A 14,551-nucleotide genomic window follows, 5' to 3' on the forward strand; every position below is an offset into this window, starting at 1 on the left:
GCTTTCATGGAAGAACAGCAGCTCTGCCCAGCAACTGAAGAGTGAACAGAAGGGATTTCCTTGCAAACTGTCTTATAGACACGGAAAATAAGACTTGTCTGTACATGCAACGTGAGTCTGGATTTAATGGAGAGCAGCCCCACTCCACCCCCAGTTGAGGATTACTAGCAGCACGTTCAGCACCACACAGTGAGGACAGCTCCCACTATCTTGTCATTGATCTGGATGCTGTGTCTAGTAGAGGAGCAGCTTGGAGCTCCTGCCATTTGCACCTGTGATCTCTGACCTCCTTGGGGATTTTTTTTGGTTCAGTAGGACGTCATAAAGCCAGGGCTGGATTGAAGTTATCACTCCTAACAGTTGTAGCTGCTGACAACTCCTTTCGTGTGGCACATGTTTAGTTTAGAGGAGGGGGAGCACAGTTGGCAGGCTCTCAGCACTGCTTGTGCCATCCCTGCAAATCCTTAATCCCTGATTCATCGCTTGTTGGATACACTGGGGTATCTGGGTCCTGAATACAGAAGGGGGTTAAAAGAAAGCACAGAATGTCACTGCCATGATGCCAGAAGATGGGATACATTTTGTTTCCTTTTCTATTGCTCTAAGATCTCTGTTTGAGGACATTGATAACAGCAGGGTGACCTGGAGGAACTGGTAACTTTTCAGCTGGAGGGAAGGACAAATTCTATTATTCCAAAATGCCAGTGAGAAGGGGCCATGTGGCCCCCCAGAACACTTACCTGGACACAATCATCCGGAAGTTTGAAGGACAAAGTAAGTACTCTGAGATTATTATTTTTTTTTCTTGCAAGGCGTAGAAGTTTAGAGACAGCACCCTACAGTAACCATCAGTTGATACATTGTCATTTTACAGAATTAGCAGTGATGGGAATGAGATCTTCCAACATAAAATCAACAAGTAATTAGTGGAAGCGAGATGTGCATAGTAAACACAACAGAAGCTGCACTAAGCAAACAAGACAGCCAGGGATAAACACGACAAGGGCACAAGCTGTGTATGCCAGTCACATTTATCTCCAGTACATATATGCCTGGGAAGGGATTCTCTATTCTCTGATCATATATTTGTAATCTCTGCACACATCTGAATCGCCCAGGGAGGTTACATAGCACAATGGCTAGGTATCAAGGTTCGGTGCTGATCTAAAGCCCTTGGCATGCGTTTGATATCTTGGTATTGCTGCCCTTGGATCCTTGTAAGGCCACCAGTGATGTCATGCCAAGAATATCCAGAGTATATAGCTTATCTGTTCAGGCCTTTGGCACTAACTGGGCCATGCCAATAGCTGGGCCAGAAGCTTGCAGAATCACTTTGTTAGGTTTTATGTGTCTTGTCATGAGAATGTCTAGTTGTATAAACTTGTAATAGCAACTTCAAAAGCAGAATAATAATGTTGGGGTTATAGTGCCTGCTCTTTAAATAGCATGTAATGACTTAAAACTTTTGTTTTACTCCTTACCTGCAAATACCTGAGAAGATATTCACCCCAAATAAACATTCTGGACAGTAGAGACATCATCAAGTTATTGGGCCCTAAATACACAATCTATTATAAAATGTTAGCATGTATATTTCAGTCTAAAAGGTATCCAGGCTCTTACCAAGCATCAAGTAGCTTTTCTGAAAACCATAAAGAAATTTTACAATCCAGTCTTGGACATCATAATGAGAGTGTTGGTTGTAGCTTTAGGTTTCAAATATTGATGACCACTTTTGTATTGACTTTTATATTACTGTTGTTGAAAAGTTGAGCTATAAGTCAAATATTATTGTGATTCTCATTGTTGTCAAAGCTTTAACTTTTTATTTACTCACTTTTGCCTCCCACAAATATTGTAATATAAAATGTTTTAAAGTTTGTATTTTTATATGGAGGGCAGTGCTATTGAGTAAATTTAAATAGAGATGAATATTAAAAAAATATTTCTTTTAAAGGTACATGGCATATTTTGTGTGTATGTCTGTAGGTGTGTTTGCATACAGCTTTTGTTCCCCTAGTTTTGATTTTACTGCCACTATTTTATTCTGCCCTCTGCTCAGTGCTTTATGTTATGGCATGTTTAAAACTTCTTATTATACAGATATATCTTACATGCTTGTCACAGGTAATGTGATCCTTGAATTTCCTTATGGGATTGTTGTCGATTGTTGTGCGTGTGTGTGTGTGTGTGTGTGTGTGTTTTCCCATCTTCTACCGTAGTTCTTAACTGTCTGAGCCCAAGTTGGAGCCCCACACAGAGGCCTTTTCCATTTTATACATTTAACATGCAAAAGAAAAGTATGATGCCCCTTCATCATTCATTCTTATGAACACAAGTGTACAGATTTAGCAGATATTACAAACTATATCACAACGTATATCACATTTGGAAGTTTAAAAAAAAACAAAGTTTTTTTTAGATGGACTGAACCTTTTCATAAATTGAGATATAATGTAGTTTATGTAAAGTAAAAAGTTCATGGCTCCATTAAACACCTAATTCCAATTGTACAACATTTGTATTCACCTCTTTGTTCTCCTAGTAATAAGTATGTTTGTCCTACCAAAGTTACACATTAAATTTTAAATCGCAGTTTAAAAGTTTATAGTGCTCAGCCCTGGCTAAAGCTGTTTAAGAATTTAAACACTGTTTGCTTGCCTACAATATCAAGCCTGAACTAGTCAGTCTCATGTTGTGGTTGTATTTTGATCTACAGGGGGTTCTGTCACTTGCTTTATACAAATTCTATAGTGATTTGCAACTTGTATTCAGGTACAGTAAAGGTGTTTTGTGAGCAACGTCATGCCCATTGTGAGTATAAGAGTACATCTTTTCATGCTTTGAGGCACACCGTATTAAAGCAGCCCAATTATTTTTGACTGTTAGCATACCTCACACAAACAAAAAATGTACCTGCAACCTGTTTGGCAACACAGTGTAGATAACAACTAGTATGCACATTATTCTAAACTAGTGCAGGTGCATTGGCTGTTACTATATATGAAATGTAGTGCCATTCAATATGAATACTGCTATAACCATTAACATATGGTAATAGGTATATTGCAGCAATGAGTTGTAAAACATATTACCATAATGCACAAGTGTGAAGTTAGAGTAGAGGTTCATTCACACTATACGCACTGACACATATGCGTGGCAGCATAAATTGTCAGCTCATACTTTTCTGCAAGAACTTTCAGCTTAATTTCCTAAACATGAGGAATATATAACACATAAGGTGGGCATTAAAAATTATCATTGCTGTCAAAGCTTACATCCTGAAAAACAAATCAATTTTTATAGTTGCAGGATGGTTACATAAATTATATTATGGTTTGAGTACTGTTACTATGTTCTGAGTTTGCTGACCTAATATGCTCATTATTAGGGGTTCCCAATTTTGCTGGATTATGTATATTATTTTGCACTATGAAGAATAGAATAGGTTCTGGAACATACAAAGTTGGGCTGGGACAAAAAAGGTGGAAAGTAACAGAGAACAAAAACTATGTCAGAAAAATCTTTATGTAGGAGTATCTAATAATTTAGGAATGTAACTCTAATCCTCAAGCACATAACTCAAACCAAAAACTCACCTTCGGGTGGTCTGACACCTTTAGGTTTTTGTGGGTGTGTGTTTTTTTTTTCAGTGGTTTGTTTTTTTAGTCTGGGAGGCACATCTGTAATTGGCTATACTGGCCAGACTTATTGTCCTTGCATTATTCAGTGAGAAGAGCATTCCAGTACCCAAAAGTTGCACTCCCATTAAATAGTGTGGAATAAGGAGGACACTGTAATGGCAAGTTGTAATGCAGTGTTTCCTGAACTTTTTAACATGAGGGAACTGTTTGAACTATATTTCAGGTCTTCATGGAACCCCTACTATAATTACTATAATCACAGCCTGCAACAATTTTACCATGGTGGCCAGTAGGAAGAATGCCTCTTAAACTGTTGACCAATGGGAAGAATGTCATCCTTACAGAAAAAGATTATTGGTGTCAGTGGTAACTGACCTGAGAAATGCTCAAGGAATCCTTAGCAGCTTCTGAGCAACCCTGCTTGAGAAACACTGTTGCAATGAATGCTAAATGTTTTCACCAGATGTGTCAACCCAGTCCTGTTATTTACATAGCCTAACTATACACCACAACTCTGTCTAGCAAGACAAAATACCTGATTTTTTACTGACCTGATTTTTTTAATTAACACTTATTGGTCTTGTTCCTCCTCTAGCATGTAACTGACCAATCAAAGGAGAAACAGAAAGACAAGCTCAGCCTTCCTACCATATTGTTTCCTGTTAGCTGGGCTTCTTACGTGCATTCTGTTTTTCCCTCTTCAATTCTTAATTCTGCTGTGCAGTGGTTTACAACATGTTTATATCAAGTTCAATTCAGGTATTTATACTGCCTGCACAAAAATAAATGTATGTATTAATGAATACCATGCTACATTTTGTATCATATGCAAGTAATCATATGCATAAAGAAAGGCTTTAGAATATAAAAGATAATCCATTCACAAATAAAGTTCCCAGCATAATATCTACTCCCCAATGCTATGTGCTTAACAAAATATTTATTTAATATTTATTTCCTCATGGAGGTATTACTGTTCTATCCAATACTGACAAGTAACAAGACATTCTTGGTTCACCTCTCAGTTCCTTGGTGTCGTTACAAGGAATAGAGCATTTCACAGGTTATGGCTGTTACAAGCATTGCTGTCAGTTATAACTGATTATAATGTGCTACTCTGCTTTGACACTTTATATAATGAGCTATACTTCAAAGTGTTATCACCGGATAGCACACTTTAATCGCTTAAAAATGGCAAGGGTGAGCTAAGTAGGATGGCACGTGGGAATTCCATGAAGCACTGTGATCACAAATTCTTACAACCAGTCAGTGACAAAAAAGGTTTTACTATAGATAAGCAGATTGTGATCAGGATAAATAAACAGATAGAGAGATAGACAGACAGACAGACAGACAGACAGACAGACAGACAGATAGATAGATAGACAGACAGACAGACAGACAGACAGACAGACAGACAGATAGATAGATAGATAGATAGATAGATAGATAGATAGATAGATAGATAGATAGATAGATTAGATTAGATTCCAATACATTTTCATCTGAAAAATTGTCATTGTTATCCCTAACATATCTGCAAATGTCTATAATATGCAGATATGCATTTGCCAGTCCAAATCAGACATTTTTGTATGGAACTGAACTGTATCAGATTTATATTTTTAGTTAAAGCCCCCATTAAGAACCTAAAGTACAGGTTACCCATCCTCTTCCTATATTATATGCTCTGACACACAGATCTCAAATAAAACCTGAAAACCCAACAGCCAATGCCTGACCCTGTTCCATTTACATTAATTTTTGCCCTGGGCATCTTTTAATTTATTTTTTTTAATTTGGGCTAGAGCATAGAAAGGTAAGGGGGATTTTTCTTCTATAGCAACCATCACCAAAGATTAATCACGTGTGATTAATCACTGGTAATTGTAACATAAAAGACACAGCAAAGTGTAAAACGTAGTTGTGATTTTTAGTATTTTAATTCCATTACCATAGGAACAGTTGTCACAAAGGTTACAGATGCAAGTGACCCAGGGGCCCTCCTAATTACCACAAATTGGTGCAGAAAGAGTCCCTGTGATGGAGACTTGCAGCTGCCTCTCATGTTTTCAATGCTCAGCTTCTGTGGTCATGTCAGCATCACACATTCATTGTTGGTCTTATCTAGCTACCAGTTACAGTGAAAACAATTTCTATATTTTCTGAGATTTTATTATACAATATTACAATAAAGGTTGAGACTTACATATGAAGTCATCTACCTCTGGATCATTTAATCATTTTTAAGGTAACTTAAGTTTATACATTTTTTTATCATATGTTCAGTTTGAATTGCCCAGTCTTGTGACAAGTTTATTTTCAGCACCTCTAGAAATACTTTAGAGCATAGCAGCATTTCTTTTTATGAGCTGTTACATTGCCAGAGTGGACCTGCCTAGGCTCCTTTCTTTTTCCTGTTCCACATACAAGAAGATATTGCTTTTCTTTTTCTTTTATTATGGCATTTTCAAGTCATTAGGGTTCCACTGCAGTGTGTGCATCAAGATTCTGTCACCGTCACGACAGTCCCAAGTTGTTTATTAAAGCACACCAGTAAGATCTAAAGCTGGAAAATGCCATTTATCTCAGTACACTGAGCGCTTCTTTGTCTGCCAGCTCTCTGCTCCATGTTGTGGCCTGGGGCACGCAATCTTTTCTGGGCATCTCACAAATTATTCAGCACGTTTGGGTGAGATGCTGTTGGTAAGCTTCTGCTGTGCAGCTCCAAAATGATGCAAAAATACCCTGATTTATGAGAGATGTCACTGGTGACAGAAAGATTGATTCAGCATGGTAAAATTTAGTGGAGAGAGGGGATGCTATATAAATTGCAATGACAGATTTATTGTTAAAGAAAGAATGTAACATGTACCAAAATACCTGTTCTAAAAGCCCAGTTTCTAAACAAAGAACAACCTTTCAATCAAGTAATCATTCATAATGCTGTGTTAAAGAAAAGTTTAATACCACACGCTGCAAAAGAAAAAACATACAGATGTGCATTAGATCAAAATAAAAAGAATGACCATGGGGGCTGTTTATTTCATGATTCCCTTAATACATACTGTAGCCACAGTCCTCCATTACTACATTCATCTGCAGAAATACCCTGTCTCTGGGTCCTGCCAGGATGCATTGCTGAAGGCTGGGTGGCCTATTGCTAGGCCTGAACATTGTCCTTTGAACGAGGGGAACAGTTTTTAAAATCAGCAAAAGCTTTTTACTGACCGACACTAAGCTTAGGGATTCTTTTTAATACCATTTTGTAGAAGACTATTTTTGCGCTTTCTATTTGTATATTTGTTCCATGTATAAATGCCATTATTTATATCTGCATTACTATTTGTAGAGAAAAGAGTCTACAAAACATTAAAATGATTTACCCGGTTAGTTCTAAACCTTTAAAAGTCTCCATTATTACCAAGAGAAGCCTACGTTACCTATGCTAACCCAGAAATAATTGCTCTGTGGCACATCCTGGTCGTGGTTTCACCTTGTTACCAAGAGCTTGACTTGTATCCCAACTTTGTTATAAATTTATTGGGCTGAAAGCATGCTTGGCCCCTGATCTCTCATGTCTATTCATTCTGCAATAAGTATTTGTAGAAATCCAATGAAAATAATAAATATTATGTAAGCAGAGTACAGTAAACCTTAAAGACATTTTAAATCAGGGGTGTCAAACTCTGGCCCGGGGGCAAAAAGCTGCTATTTCTAGCATTACTATCGCTCCCCCTCAGCTGTACTTTTCTTTGCTACTCCAAGCCATGGACTTGAATAGTTGGATTTTCATAGAAGAAAATTGTTATTATTATTGTTAGCCTGTGCAAAAAGGTTACCAATGAAATTTTACTCAGAAGGCTACAAAGCAGAAAAAAAAGGCATAAGATTTTTTCTTAAAAACAAAAAAACTTATGCCTCTTTCTCTATTAAAGGCTTGTTCCAGAATGAATGTGGAGCAAAACCTCTTTGTTTCCATATGAAAAGGTTTTATATCTAATGAGAAGGGGAATCTTTAATTTTTTCAATAAATTTCAAGGTTGGCCCACGATTTTGTCTAAGTTTTTAATTTTTGGCTCTCTGTGTATTTGAGTTTGACACCCCTGTTTTAAATGCTAAAATCCAGTCAGATATAATATTAGTCTGTATTCAATGACACATTCTTAAATGTATTTTTCTGTTTTTAATTCAAGCATTGTAGAAACCTAACTTGATTTGTTATCAGCCCCTTGCAATCCCCTGTACAGCAGAGCTGTAAACAATTCATGTTGTTGTGCCTCCCTGTACATGTCATTGTTAGTTTTGTCTGGTGGGTAATGAAAATGGCAAATGACCAGTGCACTAAAGTATCTCCTCTTCCCCTGCTGGACCAGTCACATCCCACCAACATCATCTCATACAATGCAGGACCAGCGTACCAGTGGTCCTTCATCATATACAGAGATTCTAAAGGACTGCCCACAAACCAGGGACATTGGGGAGCAGAGAACAGCATTAGCTAATAGGGGAATATGTTTGATCCTATATTGTATAATTACAGAGAGAAAGTCAAAAGTATTTTTTTCTTTATGTTTAGGATGTATTTTTGACGGGTCAGTAAGTTTTCTTGCCATTATTGATCTTTCATCATCCTCAGTGACTCAGTGTCCAGTAAAACCAATATCTGGGAGGTTGCCTGCAGCAGCAATACAAACAAATTTAAAACATTTATTTTATTTGTTTTCTGATAGAGCACAGAAGGGTTAAAGTCTGTCATTCCTAGACATGAAAGATTTTGTCCAATCAAAGTAACAGATTGTGTGATTACCAGCTCAGAAGAAATTGGGATTTCACATGTTTTGTAGACACATGAAAAACCTTTTCGTGTGAGTCTTTATTAAACTTTCTCATTTTTTATGTTTGTGTAAGATACAGAAATTACTTCAGTCAACAGAGTAGAGTGCTTAAGTATTGTTTTGTATTTTATAAGTTTTGTATTGTACAGTTATTCCTTTATGTGTTTTTGTAGGTGAGAATTCTGTCACAGTTATGGTATTTATCACTACAGAGAAAAATCTCACCAACAGAAATGCAGACAGCACTATAAAACCTGGTGGATTTTGGAACACTTTCTGACTATATGAGAAACAAAAATAATTTTTGGCTTCAATTATAGATTATGTGCAGAATAATACCAAAACGAAGAGTAACACAATTATGAATCTATACATAACTCTCATGTTTCAGCAGGCCATGTGTATACAACTGATTTAAGCATTATTTATTTGGGCCATGCAGCAGTGAAGTAATGAAGGTAATAATTGTATATAAATGTTGTTACCAATGGTAAATAGTAAAAAAAGAAAGTTCTTGTTTAATCCAATAGCTGATAGAACTGTTTTTTAAGTAAAAAAGAGAGTTAAGGTTTTACCATGTTTATGCTTTAACCATCCCTTGGCTGCACTGGGAGGAACACCATAGATGGGGCCCGGCAGCAAGCTAGTGCTTTCTAGATAGGAAAATGTCTTTTGAGACATCAAACTGTCCATGGCCACCTTATTCCTTCTAGTCCTTGACGGAGCGTGAGGGTTATTTGTAAATAAACAAAGCCAACAAAACTATCAATATGATTGATCATATAATGCCAAACATTTACTTTATATAGAGAGTTCATAAGCAACTAGTTTAAAAGAAAATTGAATTCATCCACTGGCCACGAATAATTTGATGTGCTCAAGAAATAGATCCTTTTGAGCTAGATGTGAATCTATGAATAATTTCTCTAAAATATATGCTACCTGTTGATGGGCAGGGGGGCGGTCTCACCAGGAAAGATTGTCAATTAGATATTTTTGTAATGTTGTGCACTGATTGGACATGGAAATATTTGTCCCTGAAGGCTTTTTTTTTAAATATTTTTTGTGCAGCTTTTGTCTTGTTGTAGAGATTTCTCTTTATTGTCTGTTTTAGTGATCCAATGGGAAGTGAGTGGAAATATATCCAGAGGTAAAGAAAATCCTCTCTTATACAGTTATTCACTTTAAACATTTCCCCTTACTACTAAATTAAAATGTTTGGCTTGATAAACAATTATACCGCCCCAACTGTGTATGCTTTCCATAGGTCACAACTTGCATGTATGGTGAATTTACAAATTAGTAATAACATATATTGTTTTCCTTCCTTTTAAAGTCTGATTCATAAGCCAGAAATGATTGAAGCTCCATCTAGCCAAATATGCTTACTAGGAAATGAATGTCAGTCTGTGGGCAGCCCTTGACCTCTTCAGATATTCTAGATCAGGGGATGGCAAACTTTTTGGACTACTAGGCCATTTCAGGAGGTTAAGAAGGCACACTAGGCCAGAAGAAACAAGGTGTCCAAGGAAAGGTTTTTTCACACCATGACTGCAAGCGAGCAGCCTCAGTCTTCAGCTCATCCGCAGTGTAGTCAGTACGCATGCGTGTGCTTGGCATCGAAATGCCCCTTGAGATTCGACCACTTGAAAGTGCTGTTGGTGTCGTTGCACACTAAACACAAGGCTGTGTTGCCGCACTGGACAAAGAATAATTCGTCATTCCATTTGGGGTTTAAGACACGATGTTCGAGGTCAACGTTCCGGAGACTGGTAGCTGTGCATTGCTTCTGCTCTTTAGACATAGTAATTGGGGTTACTGTGCGGGAACTTGATGATATCGATGATATCGCAGGAACTCGCAATAACGCGACAATTCAATTAGGCCGAAATCAACAATAAACAACTAGGGGGGTGTTAGGCCGGACTGGAATACTGGCTAGGCCGTATCCGGCCTAAAGGCAAGAGTTTGCCTACCTCTGTTCTAGGTACTTCAATCTCAAGTTAGCCAGCAGGGATGGAATTTCCTGGAAGACTGCTATTGTTTGGCACAAAAGATGTCTTTATGATTCAAAAGCAATGTACATTAAGGCAATATGAGATTGTGTGTTCATTTTAAAAATGCTTACATGGCCCTTCTATTTACCAACTCACATCTAATTGTACCTTTTTTCAAAATCTACTAACAGTAAATAGTATGCCCCATACCCTGGGTGGTGTTTTTTTTTTTATATAGTAGAACTATATAACCTGAGCAGCAGAAATGGGGTTCTGTGCACTTTTTTCTGATTCACTAATAAATGCATCACACTCATTGTATTATTTGCTTCACAGATCAGCTAACACAGGGGTGACATCAGGGAAGTCTCACTAAAACAGCTCTCTCATAAGGAATGAGAAATGTGAGAGACCTACCTATGTTTGTTATACCACATTCTAACATCACACATGGAGAAGGAAACATTAACCGACTACACAATTTCTGTGAACATTTAGGTAACAAATGATAGTTTAGATTTCCTAACATGTTGAAAACTGTGCAACGAGGATTTTCTCCTAGTTTCATTTAATTAGTATTGTCTTTGAAGTTCAGTTTTGCACAGGAGGAGTTAGATTTTTGTTTCATTTACCTTTCACCACAAGCTCTGAAATGTGTGGCTACGCATACACCTCAGATGATTCTCGTCCCATAATTGCCTCAGGGCTGATATCGGACGAGAATCTGGCGTGTGCACAGCACTCGTCGTCCGCCGTCCTCGTGAAAGATCCTTTCCAACGATAATTATTGCACATGTGTATGAAGCCTTAGGCCCTGTCACCTCCTCATAGGTGTTGAAAGTCTTCACACCCACAAATTTGCACTCTTCCTGCAAATGCTGTGCAAGCCCCCTAACTCTTCTCCCCAGGCAAAGCACTGTCAATGAACACACCAGTGGGGGCTTGGAGTTTCCTGTGCTGACAGACATTGAGGAGACTGGCTTTCACCAGTGGCAATGCTGATAATTCTCCTCAGTGTACATATACATGCAACCCATGAGGCCTAATGGCTATAGCTATTAGGTCACATCGAGTAACTGTGCTGCAGTGAAATTCAACATGGTTACTCAATGAAAGACATTTAGTGTTATAACCTGTCAGACGATTGCCCGATATGTACAGCATCAAAAGAATGGTATAGATTTAGTACATTTTAGGGTTTAATTAGCCCATGTATCTCTTTGGTGTGTGTGTATTTTTTTGTAAGTCAGCAGCATCAGAATTGGTGTTTGTGGCAAACCTCAATCATTCACAGCAGTAAAGTAATAGGATAATATAATAGGATACAATTAAAATGCAGTATATAATAATAAATAAAAGTAAAGGTGACATATACAGTAAACAAAAAACTGATAAATATTTAGATAAAATAACTTGATGCATAATATGTACTGTCCCCAGATAGCACTAACAACTGCAAAGGTAAAGGATGAGATCCGTACTTCATTAAAGACATATACAGTTGTTTGAGATTGATCAATATATTCTACAGTTCAGAATATAAAATGAAGGCATAGAGAAGGAAGAGCTTCTAAACAAAAACAAAAAGTAGTCAGCTTATCAGGGACAGGAAATTATTTTCCTGTAATTAGTTTTAAAGTAATTATATAGTTGGATAAATGGATTAAGATACTCAAGCCTGTTCATCAGCATTGATCTGCTTCCTACCACTTGGGAGATCAGAACAAAGAAGTCACTTGGCAACACAATGATAAGGGAGGGCAGGTTCAGGTCACTTGGGTGCTTACATTGGCAACCTGCAACTCCTAATTTGGTGTTCTCTTTATTGTAGAATAATTAGAAATCCTTGTTTGTTGAGGGGTTCCTGTCATATAGAAATGATATTAGAGTCATTTTTATGAGAGGTGCCATGGCTGCTAATGCAGTGGAAAAGTTTATTTAAAAATTATGTCATTTGCTCAATGATGCAAAATGTCAGCTCACCTAAAACCATTTTATTTACAGGTGGATAATGGAAGGCTAATTATATGTTTGCTTTGGACATGAATTAAATTATTCCAGGGATTCCCAGCTATTAATTGCTATATTCACTGTATTGGAAGGGGGGTCTGAAATTCAAAAAGCTGCAAGGACCATCTCTTTAATCTCTTTGGTAGGTGGGAAGACATGTCTGGTGTTATCAGTGATGGAGAGAAATAGGATGCAAGTGGGTGATTAATTATTTTAGTAAAAAACAGTAACTGAAGTATCTATTGTGGGTGAACTTTTACCATTCTGATTTTGTATTAAAAGCAACACATTTGTAAATAGCTTGCAGCTTCAGAAATAGCTAGGATTTTCAGGTCCAGAATTTCTTATCAACCTGTAACAACAAAGGCAATTCACACTATACAATGAAAAAAAGGAGGTTAACTTCAGTAAAAATGGTATCTCATGGCATCAAAACTTGGAACAAAGGCAAAAGATGGGCTAAGCTCAATCTTTACAGGTATGGTTGAAAAATTAGTTGAGTCAAGTGTTAGATCTTTAGTAAGCAGACATAAACCAATCTATCTCCAAACTATTTGTAACATTGGATGGACAATATATGCCCACCAGACTGAAATACCTAAAAATGCAAATTTTAGGATACGTAACTCAAATAACTATAATTAAGGTTATCTAAAAATGTGAGCTCAGAGAGGTTGGTCAACCAGATTGGATATACATGGCTGACACTTATTGCAATGTATTTAATTGCCTTTATGATCAGATTCAGACCTTTGCAATGTATTACTACAAGCAATGTAAGATACCCTATTTATTTTCAGGGAGATGCCAATGCTCATTTTTTCCTACTACCTTTGGTGGCCTCTTTGTAGTGCATTAGGGGTGTATGTTGGAGTGCAATTTAAAAGAAATAGCAGTGCACTGAACTGCAGTTTCTGCATTAGGATGTGTTTTGGTAATGTTCTATAAAACATACATTATATGCGTATGTATTACAACTGCAAACGATTTATTATTATGGCTTACCGTGCATCTAATCAGAGCAGAAACAAATAACACAACTGGAATAACATATTGACTGGGGTAGATGAGCCTTGTACATTGAAAGCAGGAAAAACATACAACCAACCTCCTTTTGATCAAGTTCTAGCTAATTGTTTTTTACCTTTTTGGTATCAGATGTTAGCGTCTGTCCAGGATACCCATATAATGTCTTTTGTTATATTTTGCTTTAACAAGCTTGAGATGCCTAGTAACCCAATCTCTAAAGCGAGTGGGTGACCTTTAAACTGAGCAGCTGCCTATTATTTTAATGAGTAAATATTTAAAGTCACTTAATGCCTTGTTTTAAAAAACATACTGCAATTATTATTACAATAATTGTAATGTTAAACCAATGACCAAGATAAATCAAGCTTTGAAGCAGAATGTTAGCCAAAATGTTATTATTGGGTGTGTACAAAAGCTTCTACCTTCCTTCAGGGTTTCATTAGAATTCCCATCACTGTGTGGTCAGGAACTGGACACAGACACCAATAAAACCGGATGTTCAAACATTGTCCAACTCTGAAATGTTACATACAGTCTAAGCAAGTTTGGAGGATGTTAATGTGGAACTAAAGCCTGGCTTTGAACTTTGGTAATTCAGGAAGGTGGTTATTGGAGAAAGGGGCGGGGGATGTCCCTTCTGCAATACCTGTTGCAGTCTGATCCCCATCCAGGTAACAAAATTTGCTGAGCTGCGCATGCGCACCTCAGTGTTCATTCCCTGGGAAACCCAACAAACCTGGTTTATGTTGTGCATACTAATAATGAATAAATTGCTGTGCACCCGCATGGGAGTTACGTCATCCTGGTATGGCCAATTAACATGAGTGAAGATCATCTACAGGTAGAAAAAAAGGAAGACTGTGGTGCCCTGCTACAAAATGTGGATAGGAGAATATCGTAGATTTAGTTCAAGCAAAGTAGAATACGGTCATTGCAATAAAACTGCACATCTAACATCTTTAATGAGGAAAAGCAGTCCAAGCTTGACATATGGACGGATTAAAGTTCACAACCTGGTACCAAGAACGAG

At 37.3% G+C, this 14,551-nt stretch overlaps 1 protein-coding gene across 7 annotated transcripts in view; it reads left to right on the forward strand.

The window, feature by feature from the left end:
- Positions 1-235: 235 nt before the first annotated feature.
- The window catches only part of KCNH6 (potassium voltage-gated channel subfamily H member 6), a 109,216-nt gene continuing 94,900 nt past the window's right edge, over positions 236-14,551 (forward strand). For 3 of the 7 annotated variants that reach the window (XM_072414622.1, XM_072414625.1, XM_072414620.1), the window contains exon 1: positions 237-774. In XM_072414622.1, the coding sequence (XP_072270723.1) occupies positions 699-774 (76 nt within the window). In that variant the 5' untranslated portion in view covers positions 237-698. Of the gene's footprint in view, positions 775-14,551 lie in introns of all 7 variants that reach the window. The other 4 variants (XM_072414619.1, XM_072414621.1, XM_072414623.1 and 1 more) reach the window with 2 other exon arrangements.

This window comes from Pyxicephalus adspersus, chromosome 6 (assembly GCF_032062135.1).
Source record: "Pyxicephalus adspersus chromosome 6, UCB_Pads_2.0, whole genome shotgun sequence".
Classification (NCBI taxonomy): Eukaryota; Metazoa; Chordata; class Amphibia; order Anura; family Pyxicephalidae; genus Pyxicephalus; species Pyxicephalus adspersus.